This window comes from Oculina patagonica, chromosome 9 (assembly GCF_052425735.1).
Source record: "Oculina patagonica isolate OP01 chromosome 9, crgOcupat, whole genome shotgun sequence".
NCBI lineage: Eukaryota > Metazoa > Cnidaria > Anthozoa > Scleractinia > Oculinidae > Oculina > Oculina patagonica.
In genome coordinates, this window is record NC_135766.1 from 27,294,525 (window position 1) to 27,313,718 (window position 19,194).

Below are 19,194 nucleotides of genomic sequence, written 5' to 3' on the forward strand. Positions count from 1 at the left end.
AGTGATTGTTCCACAACTACTAAGTCAGACTTTCCTCGTTTTAGTTCTTTCTCTTTGGAAGGCTGTTTTTGTACGAGACGTGAACTTTTGGTCTTCCTCAAGGTTTCGGTTCTCGGCTTGTGCTGAACGGTGGAAGGGCTGCCACGTGCAGTCGGTGATTTACCCAAGTGCGATGTGCTCTTGTAGATGATTTTTTCACCTCTTCTTTGGAACTTGAAGGAGTAAGGATAATTTTACATTTACTACCAACTATTTCCAGGTCAGGAACGGAGTTCCGTAGGGAACTGTTGGAGATGTTCTGCAAACTGTCACTGCTTTCCTGTGCACCGTCCTGTTGGTGTTTGGATGTGGGACACGACTTGTTCAGAGTCTGAAATGAATTAATAGCATAGAGCAGTTTTCAATTGAGTGTCGTAAAACCAAAACCAAAGTAATTACTCTGGCCAATCACAAAGGAGACAGACAATCCAGTAAACCAATTTAAACGCGAAGCAAATACATGTAGCTGGCACGAAGCGCGGGAAAACGTGCGCGGGCGAGTCGCGATTGGTTTTGGTTTTACTCTTCACTGGCTGAGAAAGTGGCGCGAGATTTTTTAAGCCAATCACTACGCGTAGTAATGCAAAACCAATGCAAACGCAATTTACTTTCGACACTCAAGTGAAAACCGCTCTATTTATCATGTAATGACAATACTTTAAATCTGAGACAAGAGTTTCTTTTTTGTAACTAGGAACCGATCAAGAGATACACTGGAAACCTACTTCTGTTACCCCTTAAAAATCTTTTGAACTGATAGCTGGCTAAATCAGGCTGACATTTAAAAGTCTATGTTATCTGATATGCTGTTTCGGGCGCAGAGGTTCAGAGACATAGAGTTTGCTTACTTGTGTCTGTAGTTGGTGATCGTAGTCTAGGAGATCGCCTTGTAAGAGGCTTGGAATCTTTGGGTGAACTTTTTAACTTCTGAAGAAGACACACTTGTGATTGAAGAATTTCAGCAATTGCATCGCTTAACTCTTCTTCTGAGTTTGAAGACACCTGTTGCGATAAGAAAAGCTTTTTCAGTTAAGTACTAGCAAACCTTACAATTTTAAGTGATGCAAAACATATCAGCAATTCACATGGAGGGGGGAGGCATGGTTGTCTGGTGGTTCGCATGTGGGAATCCATATGTGGCGATGCAGGTTCGTGTGCTGGTTGCAGTCAAAGTGTTTATCCACTTAGAGTATTAATAGGTTCTGGTACATTAATAAGACAACTAGAAGAAATGCAAAGCTGATCTAAAGCTAAACTAGCATTTGATGACAGGGAGGGGGAAGATACTCATACTGCCACAGAACTCGAGTTATTTTGCTACTAACAGTGTGCTTGTGCCCACTGCTTTAGTCGTTGGTGTGTAACTTACCTGATCGGCAACACTTGATGGTACTGTAATCAGATCATCGAGATCTTTATCCATACTTTGTGGTGGAGTGGCCAAGTTCCCAAGCTCTTCTAAAGTACTTGGTGGTGCTGTAATCAGATTGGCAGACTCGTTAACCATACTGAGCTCCTTCTCGATGTATGGCACCATAGGTGGTTGATCAGTTGACTCTTTCTCGATGTCGTCAACCATTGGTGGTTGATCAGTTGACTCTTTCTCAATGTCTTCACCCATTGGTGGTTGATCCGTTGACTCTTTCTCAATGTCTTCAACCATTGGTGGTTGATCCGTTGATTCTTTCTCAATGTCTTCACCCATTGGTGGTTGATCCGTTGACTCTTTCTCGATGTCTTCACCTATTGGTGGTTGATCAGTTGACTCTTTCTCAATGTCTTCACCCATTGGTGGTTGATCCGTTGACTCTTTCTCAATGTCTTCACCCATTGGTGGTTGATCCGTTGACTCTTTCTCAATGTCTTCACCCATTGGTGGTTGATCAGTTGACTCTTTCTCAATGTCTTCACCCATTGGTGGTTGATCCGTTGACTCTTTCTCAATGTCTTCACCCATTGGTGGTTGATCAATTGACTCTTTCTCAATGTCTTCACCCATTGATGGTTGATCAATTGACTCTTTCTCAATGTCTTCACCCATTGGTGGTTGATCCGTTGATTCTTTCTCAATGTCTTCACCCATTGGTGGTTGATCCGTTGACTCTTTCTCGATGTCTTCACCTATTGGTGGTTGATCAGTTGACTCTTTCTCAATGTCTTCACCCATTGGTGGTTGATCCGTTGACTCTTTCTCAATGTCTTCACCCATTGGTGGTTGATCCGTTGACTCTTTCTCGATGTCTTCACCCATTGGTGGTTGATCCGTTGACTTTTTCTTGATGTCTTCACCCATTGGTGGTTGATCAGTTGACTCTTTCTCAATGTCTTCACCCATTGGTGGTTGATCCGTTGACTCTTTCTCGGTGTCTTCACCCATTGGTGGTTGATCCGTTGACTCTTTCTCGATGTCTTCACCCATTGGTGGTGGATCCGTTGACTCTTTCTCGATGTCTTCACCCATTGGTGGTTGATCCGTTGACTTTTTCTTGATGTCTTCACCCATTGGTGGTTGATCAGTTGACTCTTTCTCAATGTCTTCACCCATTGGTGGTTGATCCGTTGACTCTTTCTCAATGTCTTCACCCATTGGTGGTTGATCCGTTGATTCTTTCTCAATGTCTTCACCCATTGGTGGTTGATCCGTTGATTCTTTCTCAATGTCTTCACCCATTGGTGGTTGATCCGTTGACTCTTTCTCGATGTCTTCACCTATTGGTGTTTGATCAGTTGACTCTTTCTCAATGTCTTCACCCATTGGTGGTTGATCAGTTGACTTTTTCTTGATGTCTTCACCCATTGGTGGTTGATCAGTTGACCCTTTCTCAATGTCTGCAGCCATACACGATTGCGCTGTTGACAACTCCCTGTTGTTCATGCTTGGTCGTGCAGTGGAAAGGTCCTTGATGTCTGACACAACAACAATAAATAAAAAAAACATTTGTAATTTAATTGCATGGCTACAAAATGTTATAGCACTGCAAAAGCATAAAGTAATTAAATAAAAATGAAAAAACTAACTTAATTAAGACACGAAAAATATTGAAAGTTAGAAGCTTGTGGAGCCTTTTATTATGGATCAAATTGGAAGGTGTAAGTGTTAGATTTAGTGCATTTGACAAGCAAATTAAAAGAAAAATGCTTTTTAAACACAAACAACAAAAAGAAAACAAACACCATGCTTGGTTATGCTGAAGACACATCCTCAACAATTTCAAGTATGGTTGGTTGAGTGCACAGTACAGTGACAACCCAGTATGCTTGTCACTGTCGAGAATATCTTTCTATTTATCTGTCTATCTTTGTCTGTGTCTGCCTGTCTGTCTATCTGCCTGGTTGTCTGTCTATTTGTCTGGTTTTTTTTTTTTTTTTTTTTTTTTGTCTGTCTTTGTCTGCCTGTCTGTGTCTGTGTGTCTGTCTGTCTGTCTGTCTATCTGCCTGGTTGTCTGTCTATTTGTCTGGTTGTCTGTCTTTGTCTGCCTGTCTGTGTCTGTGTGTGTGTGTGTCTGCCTGTCTGTCTATCTGCCTGGTTGTCTGTCTGTCAGTCTGTCTCGATCTCTGCCACCTATGGTGGCAGACATCCAGACAGATAGACAGACAGGCAAGCAAGCTTTACATTTTGTGGTATGGCAAGGCATGGTGGATTCAGGTTGAAGTGTGCTTTATACAATTGCAGTAGATAAATATTGAGGTTACAGTGCTGTGTTCACTGGATCCAAATAATTTAGAGTTTTTACAACATGAAATGTAGTCTAACCTTTTGAGGCTGGTCTTGCCATCGGTTGAACCTGAAATTCAGTAATAGGCTGATTAGTGATAAATTAGTTATAAGTATGCAATAATTTTTTTTTTTTTTTTTTGGTCCGGCAACAGTAAAACAGTTTTTACATGGTTATACATAGTAATAAACAGCAATCATTCTATGTGATGTTCATTTTAACTATTGTAAAGCTCCATAGAGACAAGCCAATAAATGTAAAGTATGTATGTAAGTCCAGGTATTTGTACCAGTGCACAAGGACTTACTTTGTATTTTTTCCTTATAGTCTGCTTATTTCTGATCCTGTTTATTACTCAACAACACAAGCAGTTTGCAGACTGAGGAAGTACTAAAGGCCAAGAAAAAAGCATACAGTACTATAAACTAAATAAACTAATATTAATTTTTTGTGGAGGGAGATGTGGCCATTTTTTTAAGATTGTTACATGGTCTTGTTACAAATGAATATGAAGAAAATTAACTTTTGTAATACCTTTGTTATAAATAACAAAGCATACCTTTGGTTTAATAGATGTTTTTGGTTTTGCTCTCAAGCTTCCTTGAGGCATTTTTCCATTCTTTTTTGGTGATGTTTGGCCATTGCCTTCTAGAGATAAACAGGAAATATTAATAACTTCTACTACATATATTTTTCATGGAACTTACATTGAATAAAACGTTCTATGAAACATCTTTTTTTACTGAACCTTTCTAGATAATAGCTGATTTAAAAAAAAAACATTTTAACAAGAAAATCCACGATTAAAGGTGACTAGACCTTTCGATTTTATTGTTGATTTTTTTGTTAAAATATTATATTTCACTCTAGGTAAATAAAAATTAAAAATGAACAGGGAGGTTGTTACCATTAGTGGATTTTAAAATACAGTGAAGCAAATTACATTTAGCAGGGCACATAGATATACAATATTAATAATCTGAGAAAAAAATCGATAAAAAACCAAATGAAATTAACTAAATAATGACCTCAGCTAAATCCAAATGTATGGTAAATAACTTCTGATTAATCACTTAAAAACAAATGAATTAAAATCAGGTTGATGTGATATAAACTTACTTAACTTGGCTTCAGTAGCCTTCTTTCTCAACTCAGCTGCTCTGTTGGTTCTTGCAACGTGAGGAGCGATGGTCTTTTTCTTCAAACACTTTGGTTTGGATGGACATTGTTTCATAACAATGCAGCCCGTTTCTGAAACAAGATAAAAAGGATTAAGGATTATTAAAGGAGTTGTACTTACAGGAGTTTTAGAGATTACAAACTAAAGCCCGTTCCACAAAAGGTTATCACAGCAATTGGTTTATAGCAACCAGAAAAACATTTTTCGAATTACAAATCTTGTCAAGTTTCCAGCAAATATAGAGCTTTTTCGCGGAAGCAAAATCTCGTGTAATTTTTTTTCCATGCAGCAATTATTTGGAATTAGCAAAGCAATTATTTCTTTATAAAGTATTGACGTTTGGAAGACTTGTCTTGAAATGCAGATAGGCTTAATAAAGAAAAAGAACACACAGAGATTTCAGCTAAAACAATCATGCTACAAGTTTCCCAGAAAACAGTATCAAAGACAAAATAAATGTTAAAAAAAGTTATCAATTCAGCGAATTTCCACTTACCCGGACTATGAGCCTTTAGTGAGGCTCCACACCCCATGTTGGGTTTAAAGCTTTCCTAAGAAAATTTCCCAATAAAGATCTAAATCGATCCGAATTTACTTTCCGCTTCGAAATTCACGACTAGTCGCGAGAAACGAGACGAGCAAACTGAACGTTTCTAGGGGCAACCTTTTGTTTACTACCATGTTTCCATCGCAATGGTGTGAACGTCACGCAGTCTCAATTTCATGAACAACGACGAAATACCTTTACAAGTTGAACAAAACGCGAAAAGTATTGGTAAATGTCTGAATAAAAGTGTACATGTACAACCAGAAACCCAGTTTTTTTTTCTGGAACAACTCTTGAACAATTTCAACAAGCTTACCTTGAGTACGGCCACTCTTCGTTGTCGTAAAAGCAAACTGATTGCGCCGTACATTTCGTTCCTAGTAATCGGTCTGCAATAAAACTACTTATTTTTCATAATCTCCAATGAAACTGGATTGTGAATATTCTTAAAAATAATACAAGGAAAAGAAACGGCAAATTTAACAGAATCAACAGATTTTACCCGATAAAGACTGGGACGGCTGCTACACCCAGCACTTCTGCGCATGATTTCTGTTGTTCGCGGGCTCGGATTTCCTTCCCAATCACCTTGGCGGCCAGGATGAGGCCAGGATCGACTTTAGGGCAATTTCCAATCCTGGTTTTCTTTTTTTACCTGTTTTTCTTAACTTTCATGGAAGCAGTTTTGGGAACTGATCAATAAAAAAATAAAAAAGATTTCTTTGGTAACTGATTCCTTCCCCTTAATTTGAGGAAAAAGAATCAATTTCTTCCTGCGTGACCCGAAACGCCAGGATATGATGACGTCACATTTGTGTACTTACATCATTCTCTTCTGGGCTTAGAGTTTTAACTCGCTGTTTAAAGATGGCTTTATTTTTAGGGGACAAAAGTTGTAAAAGAAAAAGAGAGCCAGGCAAACATTACGTTGTTATATTTTGTAATAACACTAATAATGACGGGGTAAGCTTACATCAGTTTCCGAAGGACGAATAAAAAAAGCCAGAAGTGGATTGAATTTGTTGTGAGAAAGCGAGACAAAAGCAGTGGCCATATTTGCATAACACTTAAGCAATTATTCGCCCCTAGGCATAGTGAATATTGGTGAATGTTTGTTTACCTGACTCCGTCCCAGTAAATAATTTGTAAATAAACCCCTTTAGGCGGCTGGTATATTGGAGGATAATGCCCGAGGCTGAAAGATTGTCGAAAAATGAACAGTTGGCCGAGAAGCGAAGCTTCGAGGGCAACTGTGAAATTTTGAGGACAATCTTTCAGCCAAGGGCATTATACTCCAATATACCAGCGAGCCAGAAAGGGGTTTATTTATTTTATAACCCTCCGATTAATTACTACAACGCGCTTTATCGCCAGTAAATTTATAAGAAAAAACCTACGTAATAAACCCGGCGTAACTGTAGTTGAAACAAATTAATGTAAGTTGGTTGTTTACGTGATTTTTTTAACTCTGTGATTTCATGAAAAGTTAGAATTGGATAAGGAGACTTCATTCGTTTGGTTTGTGCTTGCCTACAAAATCGGACGACGGATATCAAATCGGACGGGGTATATTCGCTGATACCCGTCGTCCGATTTTGTACCACGTGATGCGTTTTGTCCAATGAGTGCGCGCGAAAATTAATCGGTGGGTTATTATGGTGAATATTTACCTTACTCCGTCTCAGTAAATAATCACCAATATCCACCGAGCCTGAGGCGAATATCCTAATTAGCCATGTTCAAAACGAGCAGGGGACTGGGTACGAATATTCAATATCGATTGCACTGAAAAACTGGGCCCGTCATCTGAAAGAGCATCCCAAAATTAGTAACCCAACCAAATTTGAGAGTTATTGGTTTTAAAACGCATAGGTATGGTTCACTTTTAGAAATTGCTAAAATAAGAGAGCTTAGTATGGATTGGAGGGACAGCTGTCCATCCAGCCATACTAAGCTCTCTTATTTTAACGATTTTTAAAAGAGTTTTAAAGCTTGTTTTTAAACTGGCGTGAATGTGGCACCGATGTTAGTAAAAGCAGAGGCGCTTGCGGAAAATATTAAAAAAAAAAAAACACTTTCAAGCGAAAGATTTAATGTTAACGGAAATGTTTTGAATTAATCTGAACTTAAATTAAAGAATATTTGATATTGCATAGAGTTGTGTTGCTATTTACTTATCAATCAGTCTTGTTGTTATCAAAGTTCTTCTGAATATTGGCCCTGTTTTGTTCACTTTTCGTGGGAGGCGCGGTGGCCTAATGGTTAGCGCGCTCGACTCCGAGTCGAACGGCCCGGGTTCGAGGCCTGGCCGGGGCGCTGCGTTGTGTTCTTGGGCAAGACACTTTACTCTCACAGTGCCTCTCTCCACCCAGGTGTATAAATGGGTACCGGCGAATTTACTGCTGGGGGGTAACCCTGCGATGGACTAGCATCCCATCCAGGGGGGAGTAGCAATACTCCTAGTCGCTTAATGCTACGGAAACCGGGATAAGCTCCGGCCTGTATGAGCCACTAGGCTCGAAGCAGACTTTACCTATAGAGTCGTGTTGCTATTTACTTATCAATCAGTCCTGTTGTTGTCAAAGTTCTTCTGAATATTGGCCCTGTTTTGTTCACTTTACTCTTTTGTGGTTTTATAAATTAATTCGCACTTTAATTTGCACCTTTAGTTTTCAATGATTTTTGGATCGACCGCCAAACCCAGGAATTTTGTTTTTCATCCTGTTGACATAGACAGCGCAACAGGCGTAACTAACAAGGAGAAGCAGGAGAAGGGAGGGGAGGGTAGAGAAGAGAGAAGTCAAGGAAAATTGAGAGAGACTGGTCAGAGAAGAACGTGACTAGGAAGACGTAAGAACACGGAAGTAGAAGAATATCTTCCGTATTCCTGTTTTTGCAGAAATCGTGGTATACGTATAAATTATCACTTGTGATAGACGAATATGTTTTTTTGAATTCAAAGTACACATATTCACAGGTTAGTTATAAACCATATAGAAGATGATATCCCTAAGAAATGATAAACAAAACTCTAACTATTTTTTGCTCAAAGCTGATCAATAAATGAAATATTGCAAACCCTCATGTCGGGGTTCCAATTATTCTTAGTCGTTTATTTCTCGACTAAAATAAGAATCATTAATCATTAAACCTCTCCTAATCGATTGAATATCCGCAAAGTTTAACACTTTTTCCTGCCGACGGAATCTAAAAATAGATGCAGATCCTATTTTAAAACACAGGAGTTACAAAAATTTTACACAGAATTACCGATCCGACAGCAAATTTTTAGATCTTTCCAGGGCACCCCAGAAACGTGCCGCTATGCAAAAACTTTGGTAAACAAATGGTAAAACATCCTCTTTAATTCAAACGAGACTGGCACGCTCAATATAGATTCTAGCGACTCATATACTGAGAATATAAAAGCAAGTTACAGTCGAAGCTCTCGTAAGCGGACACCTTCGGGACGCAAAAAAAGTGTCCGTAATTGGAGCTGGTCGCCTACGAGAATGGTTCTCGTAAGCGGCCACTAGGGATATAGGGGAAAGATGGCCGCTTACGGGAACTTGCCCAGCTAACAAAAACCGGACGGACGTGGATGACGACAAATCAAACACTGAAATATGGTACTGTAAAATCGTTGTGACGAATGGCGATGTGAAGTTGATTTATAAAAACAAGATACAGAGGTTGACCGCGGTCGAGGTTGTTAATAGGATTTTCTTTGGCCTGTCATCTTACAGAAGCTTAAAAACAAAGAAAAAGTCTAAGTCGTAATCTCTGAAAGTGTCCGCGGCCGCTTACGGGAATGTCCGCTTACGAGAATGTAAAATTACAGAGTTTGTATGGGAGTTAAAACGGGGTTTCAGACAAGGCGACCGTAAGTAGAGCCGTCCGCTTACGAGAGTGTCCGTTAAAAGAGCTTCGACTGTATAAATATTGGAGACTTACAAAATATTAAGTTTTGTAGCTTTTGTAAAGTTTGACGTAAACCTAGAAGCTGTATCTGACTCATATTATCTAATCATTTAACATAAGAGCTGTGGTCTTAGTATCCGTTAACGCGTTGACTCTCGCTAGCAATATCACCCCATGCAAAAGGGGCGCTTATTAACAAAGAAATTCTAAGGGGTGCGCTCTCTATAAAGCGGGCGCGTATTGCAAGGAGGGCGCTAAATCAAATCATAGGAGGGGGGACTATTGAACTATGATCAAATCATTACGGTATAGTACGTCTCAATAGCTGAAAACGAAGAAAATCAAAATTTTACCTTCGGCCTCAGAATCGCTCCCTCTAAAAGGACAAGTCTTTTAAAACAGTACCAGGATGGTTTTTAAAACTATTAGCAAAGCACGAAAAACTTTGATTCCTGCCTTTTTTAGTTATTCTTGTGCTATACTCTGGCGAGGGATGTGAAGGGAATACTTCGCTCGGACTGTGACGCTTCCGTAACGCTATGCGCGAGGTAATTCGTCACGCAATGTCACGCTACCGCCTTTATTGACTACCAAAGTGAAAGAGACCGTTCCAAACACATTAAGAATGCTCTTTTTTTATTGCAAATCTGCTTTAAAAATACATTAACAGTTTTCTTTTCGCCAACATATTCATATTTTTCTCGCTATTTACAACTTCCTAGTAATTTGAACAGGCAATGTACATTACGGAAATCCCTACTTTTAAAAATAAAGAAATCCTCTTTTAAATAATATTCATATATTATTACAAGGTAACACGACGTTATTTAGGTCAAGCTGCCACCTTTATCCCTAAACCGTCGTGGTACAGTACTTAAATAGACCTAAATAAACAATACTCTTTTACTTTTTAATTTAAATAGCTATATACCTTTGAATCAAACTTTACACTTACGTTAAACCGTTTCACTAGAACGACTGATTCCAAAAAACCTATGTAAATCACGTTGTCTTTTATTTGTTTTTCATAAAATAAAATTTTTCAATTAATCATTGTTCATGATGAATCATCTTCAAGCCTGCCGGGTGGGTGGTTAGAACTGATGTTCACGGAGAAAACGCGACGAAACGCACGGACGAAGTGCGGAGGACGTATCGTGCACGCAAAACGCCCTGCAAGAAAAACGGATAAGGAAGCAAGCTTCTTTTTTACCACGGGAAAAAACACGCGAGATACCGTAAATCCAACGAACCACCCGACCTGCAAACTATTTACAAAAAGAAATTATAAATATAACGACAGCTACAGATAACTCTTTTCAAATGCATCTGTACTTGTTTGATTTTCTATGGAACAAGCCCTAAGTCAAATTTTGGCAATATATGGCTTGAGAAAACACAATGTCAAAAATAAAGTTTTATTCGTCAATGTTCTTTCTTTGTGTTGAACAACGGGAACTTGGTGAAGATTTGGCGAAAGAAATTCGTAATTTTCAGTACTCGTTTTTAAAATGGTTTTACTCTACTAATTTATATTACACGCAATAAATATAACGCTTTAATATTAAAATAATTTAAGCGGTTTTCCAACCAAAACCAAACAAATTACTGGCCAAGCGCAAATGAAAATACCGCAGAATTGAAGCAACAAAATGCAACCGGGAAAAGCGCGGGAAAACTGGGGGGGGGGTAAGCTAGTTTTTACTCTGCTCCTGATTGGCTGAAAATGTAGCATGCTTGCTCTCATTGGTTGAAATATTTTGGCCAATGAGACAGCTCAGCAAGCGCGAAGCAAACTAACATGACTAATGCAGAATGTTTAATTGAATAAACCTTCCACTGTAGGCATTAAGAAGCTAAAATATAGAGAATTCCATCAAAAAACGTAAAGTTTCAAGTCTTGATAAAGTTAAACGACAATAGCCTACACTCAATAATGAGTTACTCAATACTGTGCTCAAATCAGGAGCAATTTTAGATGCTTTAAACACACCCATTTTATAGCTTTTTTCGGATTATTTGTTTTTAAGGGTTTATCATGTTTTAACACAATTTTGTCTAATGTCTAATACGGCTCTCAAGTTCTTACATAGTAAGAATATCATTTACGCTTTGCAAGAAGCGACTAAAGCTAAGAACAAAACCGTCTGGTAATACCGCATTATTCCTTGAATAACTGTTAGTGAATGTCACAAAAATGGATACCAAAATACTTAAGTTACTGACACAGTAAACATTGTACCCTGACACAATTTTACCTTCAAGAAACCAACTGTTATATTAACATCAAACTTTAGGTTATTTTATCTAACCAGATTAGTGTTTCAATGCTTCTATAAGACTACGCAGCTATGCGTTAAAACTTATGAGAAAATGTAGGGGAAACAAGCGCCGTATTTAAAGAACATTCGTGCAATACGAAAATGAGATAAGGCGCTTGCCGTTGCAAGGTTACTTGGTGTTCATTAGCAATCGGTATGACGGAAAATCACGTGGTCATTTTATTTGAAACGACACTCACATTCGGGAATTGTCTGAGCCCGTGATTCTTCTCAGAGCAGTTGCTAAGCAACATGGCATATCCTAGCGACGTCCTCGTTTCCAGGATTCTCTCTTTTCGCGCAGGAACGAGGTTGAGTTGTCACGAAACTTAAAAAAAAGGTGCGCTATATCTCGCAACTCGCTCAGCTGCAAGGACCATTTTGCCAAAATGGCAAATGAAACCCTTCATTCTACTGAATTACTTGTTTCCCCGATTCCACAAGTGATAAGTCCCTTAAAACTCCCGATTAGTTACAAATGAGTGTACCGTACGCATTAACATAGTTAAATAAAGTAATTAGTGTAAAAAGGCAGTCAAATACAAATGCTTCTTAATAATTCAAATTAGACTGATTTACAAGCTCCCCATTTGTTTTCAATTCACCAAGCCCATTTTAGTCATTCTTTGAACAACCGAGCCTGGATGAACATTGGGCTTATTCCTAAAATCCGTTGCACGGCAACGGTGTCAATCAATCGGCCAATTTTCTCAAAAAGACCGCCTGCGGTCAATCACGTGACGTATCGTTGATATAACGCAAGCAGTCGACACAAATTTTCATTTTAATATAATACACAGACTGCGCGCGTTTTAATTTGTCAATTTGAAGACTTGGTCCCCAGTGAAAAAATAAAATATTGTAGCGTCTCAGACGTAAGAATCTTTAAATTAATCTCCAATTCATTTTAATTTCCGCAATCACGTGTTGCTTCAAGCAGAAACATTTGAACTTGACTGACAAAACTGCTAACGAAATACATTGCATTTCGGTTGATTGCAACGGTTTAATGTTTGATAAATATTAACTATGCTAAATATTATGTGTAGGTTATCAAAAATTGCGTGGATTTCTGACCTACTTGCGTCCGGGAAGCCCTTTTCGCCTTCCCGTTTTTCTTAATTCCTACTAGCCACTTTGGGTCTTTGTACAGCAAAAAGGAGTGGAACATATTTTCTTCATGTGCTTCCTTGAAAACACTGTTTAACGTTGGATCTTCCTGAAAACAAAAGAAAAAAGTCTAAGATGCTGGATTGTCTGTTCCCTTTTTGATTGGCCAAAGCGATAACTGTAATTTCGGTTTTACGCAAGAGAACATGCTTTACGACACTCAATTGCAAATCGTTGTAACTTACAAGACAAGAACACAAGTATACTTACACTTCCGTGTAGAAAACCATTGTCGTTTATCGATAAATATCTTTTGCTTGTTATTCCCAAGATCATCATTAAACTTGTACCAACTGAATGGAACTCCAGGTTGGCTGTTAATGAAAGAAAGATTTGATAATTAGAAAAACGAAGTGTGTTTTTTTATCGTTTATCGCAACCTAATACGGTTGGAGGCTTGTTGTATACCATAGTGCGGTCCGTTTGTTTTCCCAAAACGCGGCCAAGCGGTGAAAATGTTGATGGGTTTTTCTCTTAGAGTACGGTCACTTAGAAATCACCAACCATAAAACTTTGTTTTACTTCTCAAGGAAAACCTTTCTGGAGGGTACTGAAGGGCCCAGGGGGGGGGGGGGGGGGGGAGGGGGTACTCCGGCTTGTAAATGACGGGGATGATCGAATGGAGGCAAAACTCAGGACCCCAAAAAATCCCTAAGTCTTCCGACATTACCCAAAAAAATCCCTGGACCAAAAATAACCCCCCCCCCCCCCAAAAAAAAAATCCCTTGTCAAATTACCCCTAAATTGCCAGGAGGGGCAATAACATAACACAAAGAACGCTCGTTTTGTTTATTCATGATACCATTAATACGCCAAGGCCTTGCCAAGGCACTTTAGTTCGTTTTTAATACCCAAAAATTCCCCTATCTAAATGAAGTCACCCCAAAAAATACTTACCAAATTTTCCAACCCAAAAAAATCCCGGAATCGAAAATTTCAAACCCCAAAAAATCCTTCGATCATCCCCGTCATTAACAAGCCGAAGTACCCCCCCCCCCCCCCTGGGCTGAAGGGGTAAAATGAAACCTGTTATTATTTGTTTTTGCCCCTTTTTCACTGCGAAAACGGGATTCGACGTGATGCCCGCCGGCTATACCTAACTGTTTCCAAATTTAAGCGTGTCATTGGCAAATCAAATGAAGGATGTGAAAGATAGATGAATGGCCGTTTTCACACTAGAGACGGGCAAATCGTCTTAGTGTGAAAACGGAGGGGGGCGGGGGGGAGGGGGGGGGGGGCGGGGGGGGGGGCGGGGCGGGGGGGGGGGGGGGGGGGGGGGGGGGAGCCGGGCGGGGGGGGGGGGGCCCGCCAGCACGGGGAGCGGCCGGGCGGGGGGGGCGGGGAGGGGGGGGGGGGGGAAGGGAGGGTTGACGGACATGTACACGACGTACAAGTCGTCTGAAGTTGTCCGTCAATTTGGCCGTGTAGGAAGATGATTTTTAGAGGACGACGTGGCCGTCTAGACGGACAAGTCGTCTAAAAGCCATCCTAAATTCACACTAGACGAACAAATCGTCAGACGACTTGTCCGTCTAGACGATTTGTCCGTCTTCTAGTGTAAAAACGGCCAATGACGATGGAACGAACAAGAAACATGGAGCGGACTTTAAATTCAGATATAATACGGGTAAATCTGATAACGCAAACAAAATATAACTTTACTCATCTAGCGAATTAGAGAATAAGTAAAATGGCGGGTTTTTTTCTGGACACAGCTCAACTATTCCATTTCAACTAAAGAGCAAATTTAAAACCCTTACCAAACGGAGAAGTCTTGTCCGTTGTGCCATCTATCGTTCCATCATTGTTTATTCTTAAAAGATAACCATTCCGGTTAAATAATCTTCCCCTCCGTATGTAAGTCGAAGATTTTTTATGAATACTTCTGTCGATACGCGGACCAGGATTGGTAAGTCTCATGTAAACTTTATGCTCAGGGGTAACATAAGTCTCCTCTCTCTCCGTGTCATCATCGGAGCCGCTCGCCAGCCACCGACCGCCCTTCGGCAACTTCCCGACCGGCACAGCTTCCGACGGAAAGAAACTCGAGTGGCCAACGATTAACAACAATATCAAGCTCACCACATTTGTCAGCAGAACCTGAAAATAAATAACCAACGTTTTAGTGTTTTAGTTATCATACTAACACTTAAAGGTATACACTTTGCGAGTGAAAATTAAATGTCGGTGCAAATATAATTCGAGCCAGTCCAATCGCTTGTTGTTGCGTTGGAATCGCTGTCCCAGTAAAGCTCAGAGCGATAAAAGAAAAGAAATAATGCAAAAAGCCCAAAGTTTGTGTTATTAATCCTAACTTCTTAAAAGTTTGAACTTGGAATATTCCTTACAACACCAACCTTCATGAGCAGAATGAATGAATTGCAAGGTCATTTAAGATCGCAGAGGTGTAAAAAATCCCGATGGTGATTTGAAAAGTGTCAAGTTTTGCAAATAGTTCACAACATTGTTAATGGGGGTTTAATACCTTGGCCTAATTTGTTGAAATGCCGACACGGTGTTCTTGAGGTGTTGTAAAGAATGGGCGCATTCCTACTTTTCGCTCGTGAAACGTCGAACAAGACGACAAAACACGGGAAAACATACGAGAAAATAACTGCGTGGCTATTTATCTTCCTCTCGCTTTTAGCTTCTTGCTGGGGGCGCGGGCTTATCGCGAGCTTTGAGTAGCGCGGGCCCGCGTTACTTACAGCTCGCAGCTTCGGCCCCCTAGTAAATCGTGCTCGCTGTCGCGCTCGCTTGCCTTTGCGTTCCTTTCCACAGACTTTGGAGTAAAGGAGACACTGCTTGCAGACTATCCGAATACGGGTAGTTCAACTACATTTTTATTTGCCGAGATTTTAAGGCGTTTTCTCGGAGAGCCTGGGATCGAGCTGAGTAGCCACGCATTTGGAACAAACTGACACAACGCCTGACGGAAATTGATCAGGAGAGTTGGAAGCCGGAAGAGGCGAAAAAGAACGAATTACAGTGGAAAGCGATTTTCCGTTCGAAAAATACTTCTGCGTATTTTGTATTGGATCATCTCTCAAGCTTAAGATGTTCCGTTAATCGACTTATTTTTGGAAATTTCCCATACGGATATGCCATCTAGGGTTCTCGAGTGCCTTTTAAAAAGTGCCGTTCACTAAGGACATTTTTTGCGCATTGGGTACATAAAAATATTTTTACGCATACCAACCTAAAACCAAAGGAACATTTAGCAGTCAACAGGGCCTTTGGTCAGCGGTGTCACGTGACAAAACAACCACAGATTGCGTGCGAAAAGGCAAGACATGTACAGACATTGTTTACAAATAAATGCGTGTGAATTTGCATCTGCGGCCTGGCCTATTGTATAACGACTGGGAAAGAATTTCACTACTCTCGATAAGATCGGAAGCATTTAAGATTGATGCTTCTGATAGCTGAATGTTGCCTGAAAATTCAATACGTTTGGATCAATTACTGTAGTATTGGCGATTGGGATTTGCTATTACGTATTTGGTTTTTTGCCTTCTCACGTTATTACTCAAAGTGTCTGTTTGCTTAATAAAGACATAGAAGTAATAAAAAAACGCATGCAATGATCATGTCGAGTCATCCTCGTCGAATCAGAGATTCAAATTAAACGCCCCCGACAAAAATGATAAGTATTGAGATTTCTATCCGCAGAGAACAACAACACGAACCAATATCTCTTTATGAGTTTCATGACGTGACAAGAGTTTTCAAAATCACATGATGAGTATTTGGAATTCCTTGTTCTTTCAAACTCTTGAAGTTGCGGTTATATTATCCATGCGTGCGTAAAGAGTAGAAATAGGTCTTCCGGTCGAAAAGTAAATAAAGTGAATTCTTTCTGACATCAGGAACGTATAATTTGCAAGTTTTGACGAAACCCATAGGTGTAATTATTACTCGGAAAATTGCCTTAATTGCCGCAAGTCCGTCTTTAAGTAATCACACTACATCTTAGTATTTATATAAGCATCGATGAGTCGGCAATTATCAAATCGTTTATAAAAATTACCGTGAAAGAGACGTTACACTGTCACTGAGACGGATGTACAAGAAACAAAAATAACATAAAGCATGGAGGCATTGTTATTTATTCAAAAACATTATATTTCGCGGCGGGATCTCAATTTTCCTATTCAATTTAGTATCGTCGCAATTAACACAATTCAATAGCATCGCGTGAAAGGCAAAACCGTGACAGAATCGTAAAACTGATTAATAAAATATAAACATAGTTCGAGGAAATTTTTCGCTTCAACAAGTGCAGTTACGGGTATTTCGTTTGAATTTAATAATCAACCATTCGTGTAAAATTGTTTGAAAAAATCTTGAAAGTTAAGGTTAAACAACGAAATAGTCAAAATGCGCGAGGCATCCCAAAAATTAGTTCAACAAGTATTGTTCTATTCACTAGCCCAGCTTTTTCACGATGAATATAAAATTTAACTCACTGTTAACTTTTATACGTGCTTCTTGAACATTTTACTTCTGAGTTCAACAATTGTCCAAAATCACCGATTTTGTATTGTTGATAGAATTTACCGAGAAACTGATAAGAATCTTTTATCGAGTTGATTCCGAAACCACTTTCCAAAATCGCATGGCAACGAACTGATTGTGTCAGCTGTCACGGGACATCTTTGTTTATGACCGGCAAAGAATTCGACAGATCGTATTTTATAGTCCCAGACAGGACAGGTAAAAAATATAAACATAGTGAAACTAATCATCGGCTATTCGTTCTTTGACAGAGCCATGTTTTGATGAATTTTGAAATAGAAACGATCAAACGCCGATATCTTTCAATGTAAATAAAAAAGCGCGTGATTAACGAAAACCGTCGACGCATTAGCACGTGCAAACTAGTGATTTCACTGCCATTCAATTTCGACTCAACGAAAGTTTTAAAAAGGTACGACATGTAAAATTCACTTCCAGCCGAGCGTTCGAAGGCGAAAAAATCCTAAAACTTTTTTCGTCTTGAGACTAAGATATGATTTACTAGTAAATTAAGCCCACTCAAAAGAATTTCATTCATGAATTTCGTGGGCGCCAATGTTTGTATACAGACACGACGCATTTACTACAAATAACCAGTCGGCCACAACTACACGAAATTCGACGTATTTTACAACGTGATTTTTCTGTGTTTGAACATAATACGAGTCAAAGGATATCATATTACTTTATACACATAAATTTTCTATGTCTGATACTCATTAGAGAGAAATACTAAGGAATATAATTCTAAGCGAGGTTCACATCTTTAATTGGCGGTGCACACGTCAGACAAGAACTTCGAGGAAACTAAAAATCTGTGTTACCGGGGAAAAAGCCCCTAAATCTCTCATATAGACTAGCCTAACCTCACCTTGTACATGCTATAGATCCAGAAATTTCATCTATCCTTGGCCAGGAACATCTATACACTCACACGCCATTTATAAACGAAACGAACTTATAAGTGAATGACATCGGAAGTGCGTCGGGCCGATTCAACGGCGCGTCCCGAAAATAAATTACACCCACCCACACAGGCTGATTAAAGATTCGGTGGGAAAAGGCAGAGGTAATAACATCTTTTCTCTCGTTCCGAAAAAGATAATTGAATAAACAAAATGTGTTTAATAACCCCAGGTTTTCAAACAAAAGTAATGGCATCGTATTTGGAATCTTTAAAAGCACTAACGACTTTGGCGGGATTTTCCCGCCAATCCCGAGAACCGATGACGCAATTGCACAGCGGAGATCCCCACAACATGAAAAGATTTCATTTAACAATGACACTTCTATCAACACTTAATTTTCGACAAAGACTTCCTTTTTATTCTTTAACGAATCCTATATATCAGCTGCTTGCATTGAAACTTCACGAAAGCCGTAAGTTGTGGCTTGTTACCTTCGTTTCTATAACTACACACCCACTACGCAAACATTACAATAATGTTGCATAATTTGAAAACTAGTAATTTCGACGTATGGCCAGCTCTGCTTGAAAGACGTGAAAGGCGTATCACAGGCGGCGTATTTTTGAAGCCCGAGGCACCCGCGCTATAACTGAATATTTTCAAACTAATTCTATGCCATGTATTGTTTTGTCTTTACAGTTCACCACCTGGTCCACTTTTGAACACAATGTGCTATTGCGCAAACGAAAATTATGAAATGGAATATAACCTAAAAGATGTTTAAAATACACGAAATAGGATTTGGATGATATGACGTAAAACGACTCTATATAGAACTGAAATACGTCCGATTTGCGTCAACAGTACCCTTGTG

At 39.4% G+C, this 19,194-nt stretch overlaps 2 protein-coding genes across 3 annotated transcripts; both read right to left on the reverse strand.

Annotated features, from left to right (window-relative positions):
* Positions 1 to 228: 228 nt before the first annotated feature.
* Positions 229 to 5,965, reverse strand: LOC144665496 (uncharacterized). Of its 2 annotated transcripts, none has more exons than XM_078526728.1 (7): positions 5,799 to 5,965; positions 4,875 to 5,006; positions 4,315 to 4,403; positions 3,794 to 3,824; positions 1,409 to 2,946; positions 888 to 1,041; positions 229 to 370 (listed from the first exon to the last, which is right to left on the reverse strand). In XM_078526728.1, exons 2-7 carry the CDS (start codon positions 4,987 to 4,989, stop codon positions 309 to 311), a joined length of 1,989 nt encoding a protein of 662 aa, XP_078382854.1. In that variant the 5' UTR covers positions 4,990 to 5,006; positions 5,799 to 5,965; the 3' UTR covers positions 229 to 308. The 2 variants fall into 2 exon arrangements, with proteins under 2 accessions (XP_078382854.1, XP_078382853.1); XM_078526727.1 differs by lacking the exon at positions 5,799 to 5,965 and adding an exon at positions 5,432 to 5,569.
* Positions 5,966 to 10,036: 4,071 nt separating this feature from the next.
* On the reverse strand, positions 10,037 to 18,521 carry LOC144664815 (fibroblast growth factor 1-like). Its single transcript, XM_078526038.1, has 4 exons — positions 18,284 to 18,521; positions 14,655 to 14,994; positions 13,105 to 13,208; positions 10,037 to 12,943 (listed from the first exon to the last, which is right to left on the reverse strand). The coding sequence occupies exons 1-4, from the start codon at positions 18,290 to 18,292 to the stop codon at positions 12,764 to 12,766; spliced, it is 633 nt and encodes a 210-aa protein (XP_078382164.1). The 5' UTR covers positions 18,293 to 18,521; the 3' UTR covers positions 10,037 to 12,763.
* Positions 18,522 to 19,194: the final 673 nt, after the last annotated feature.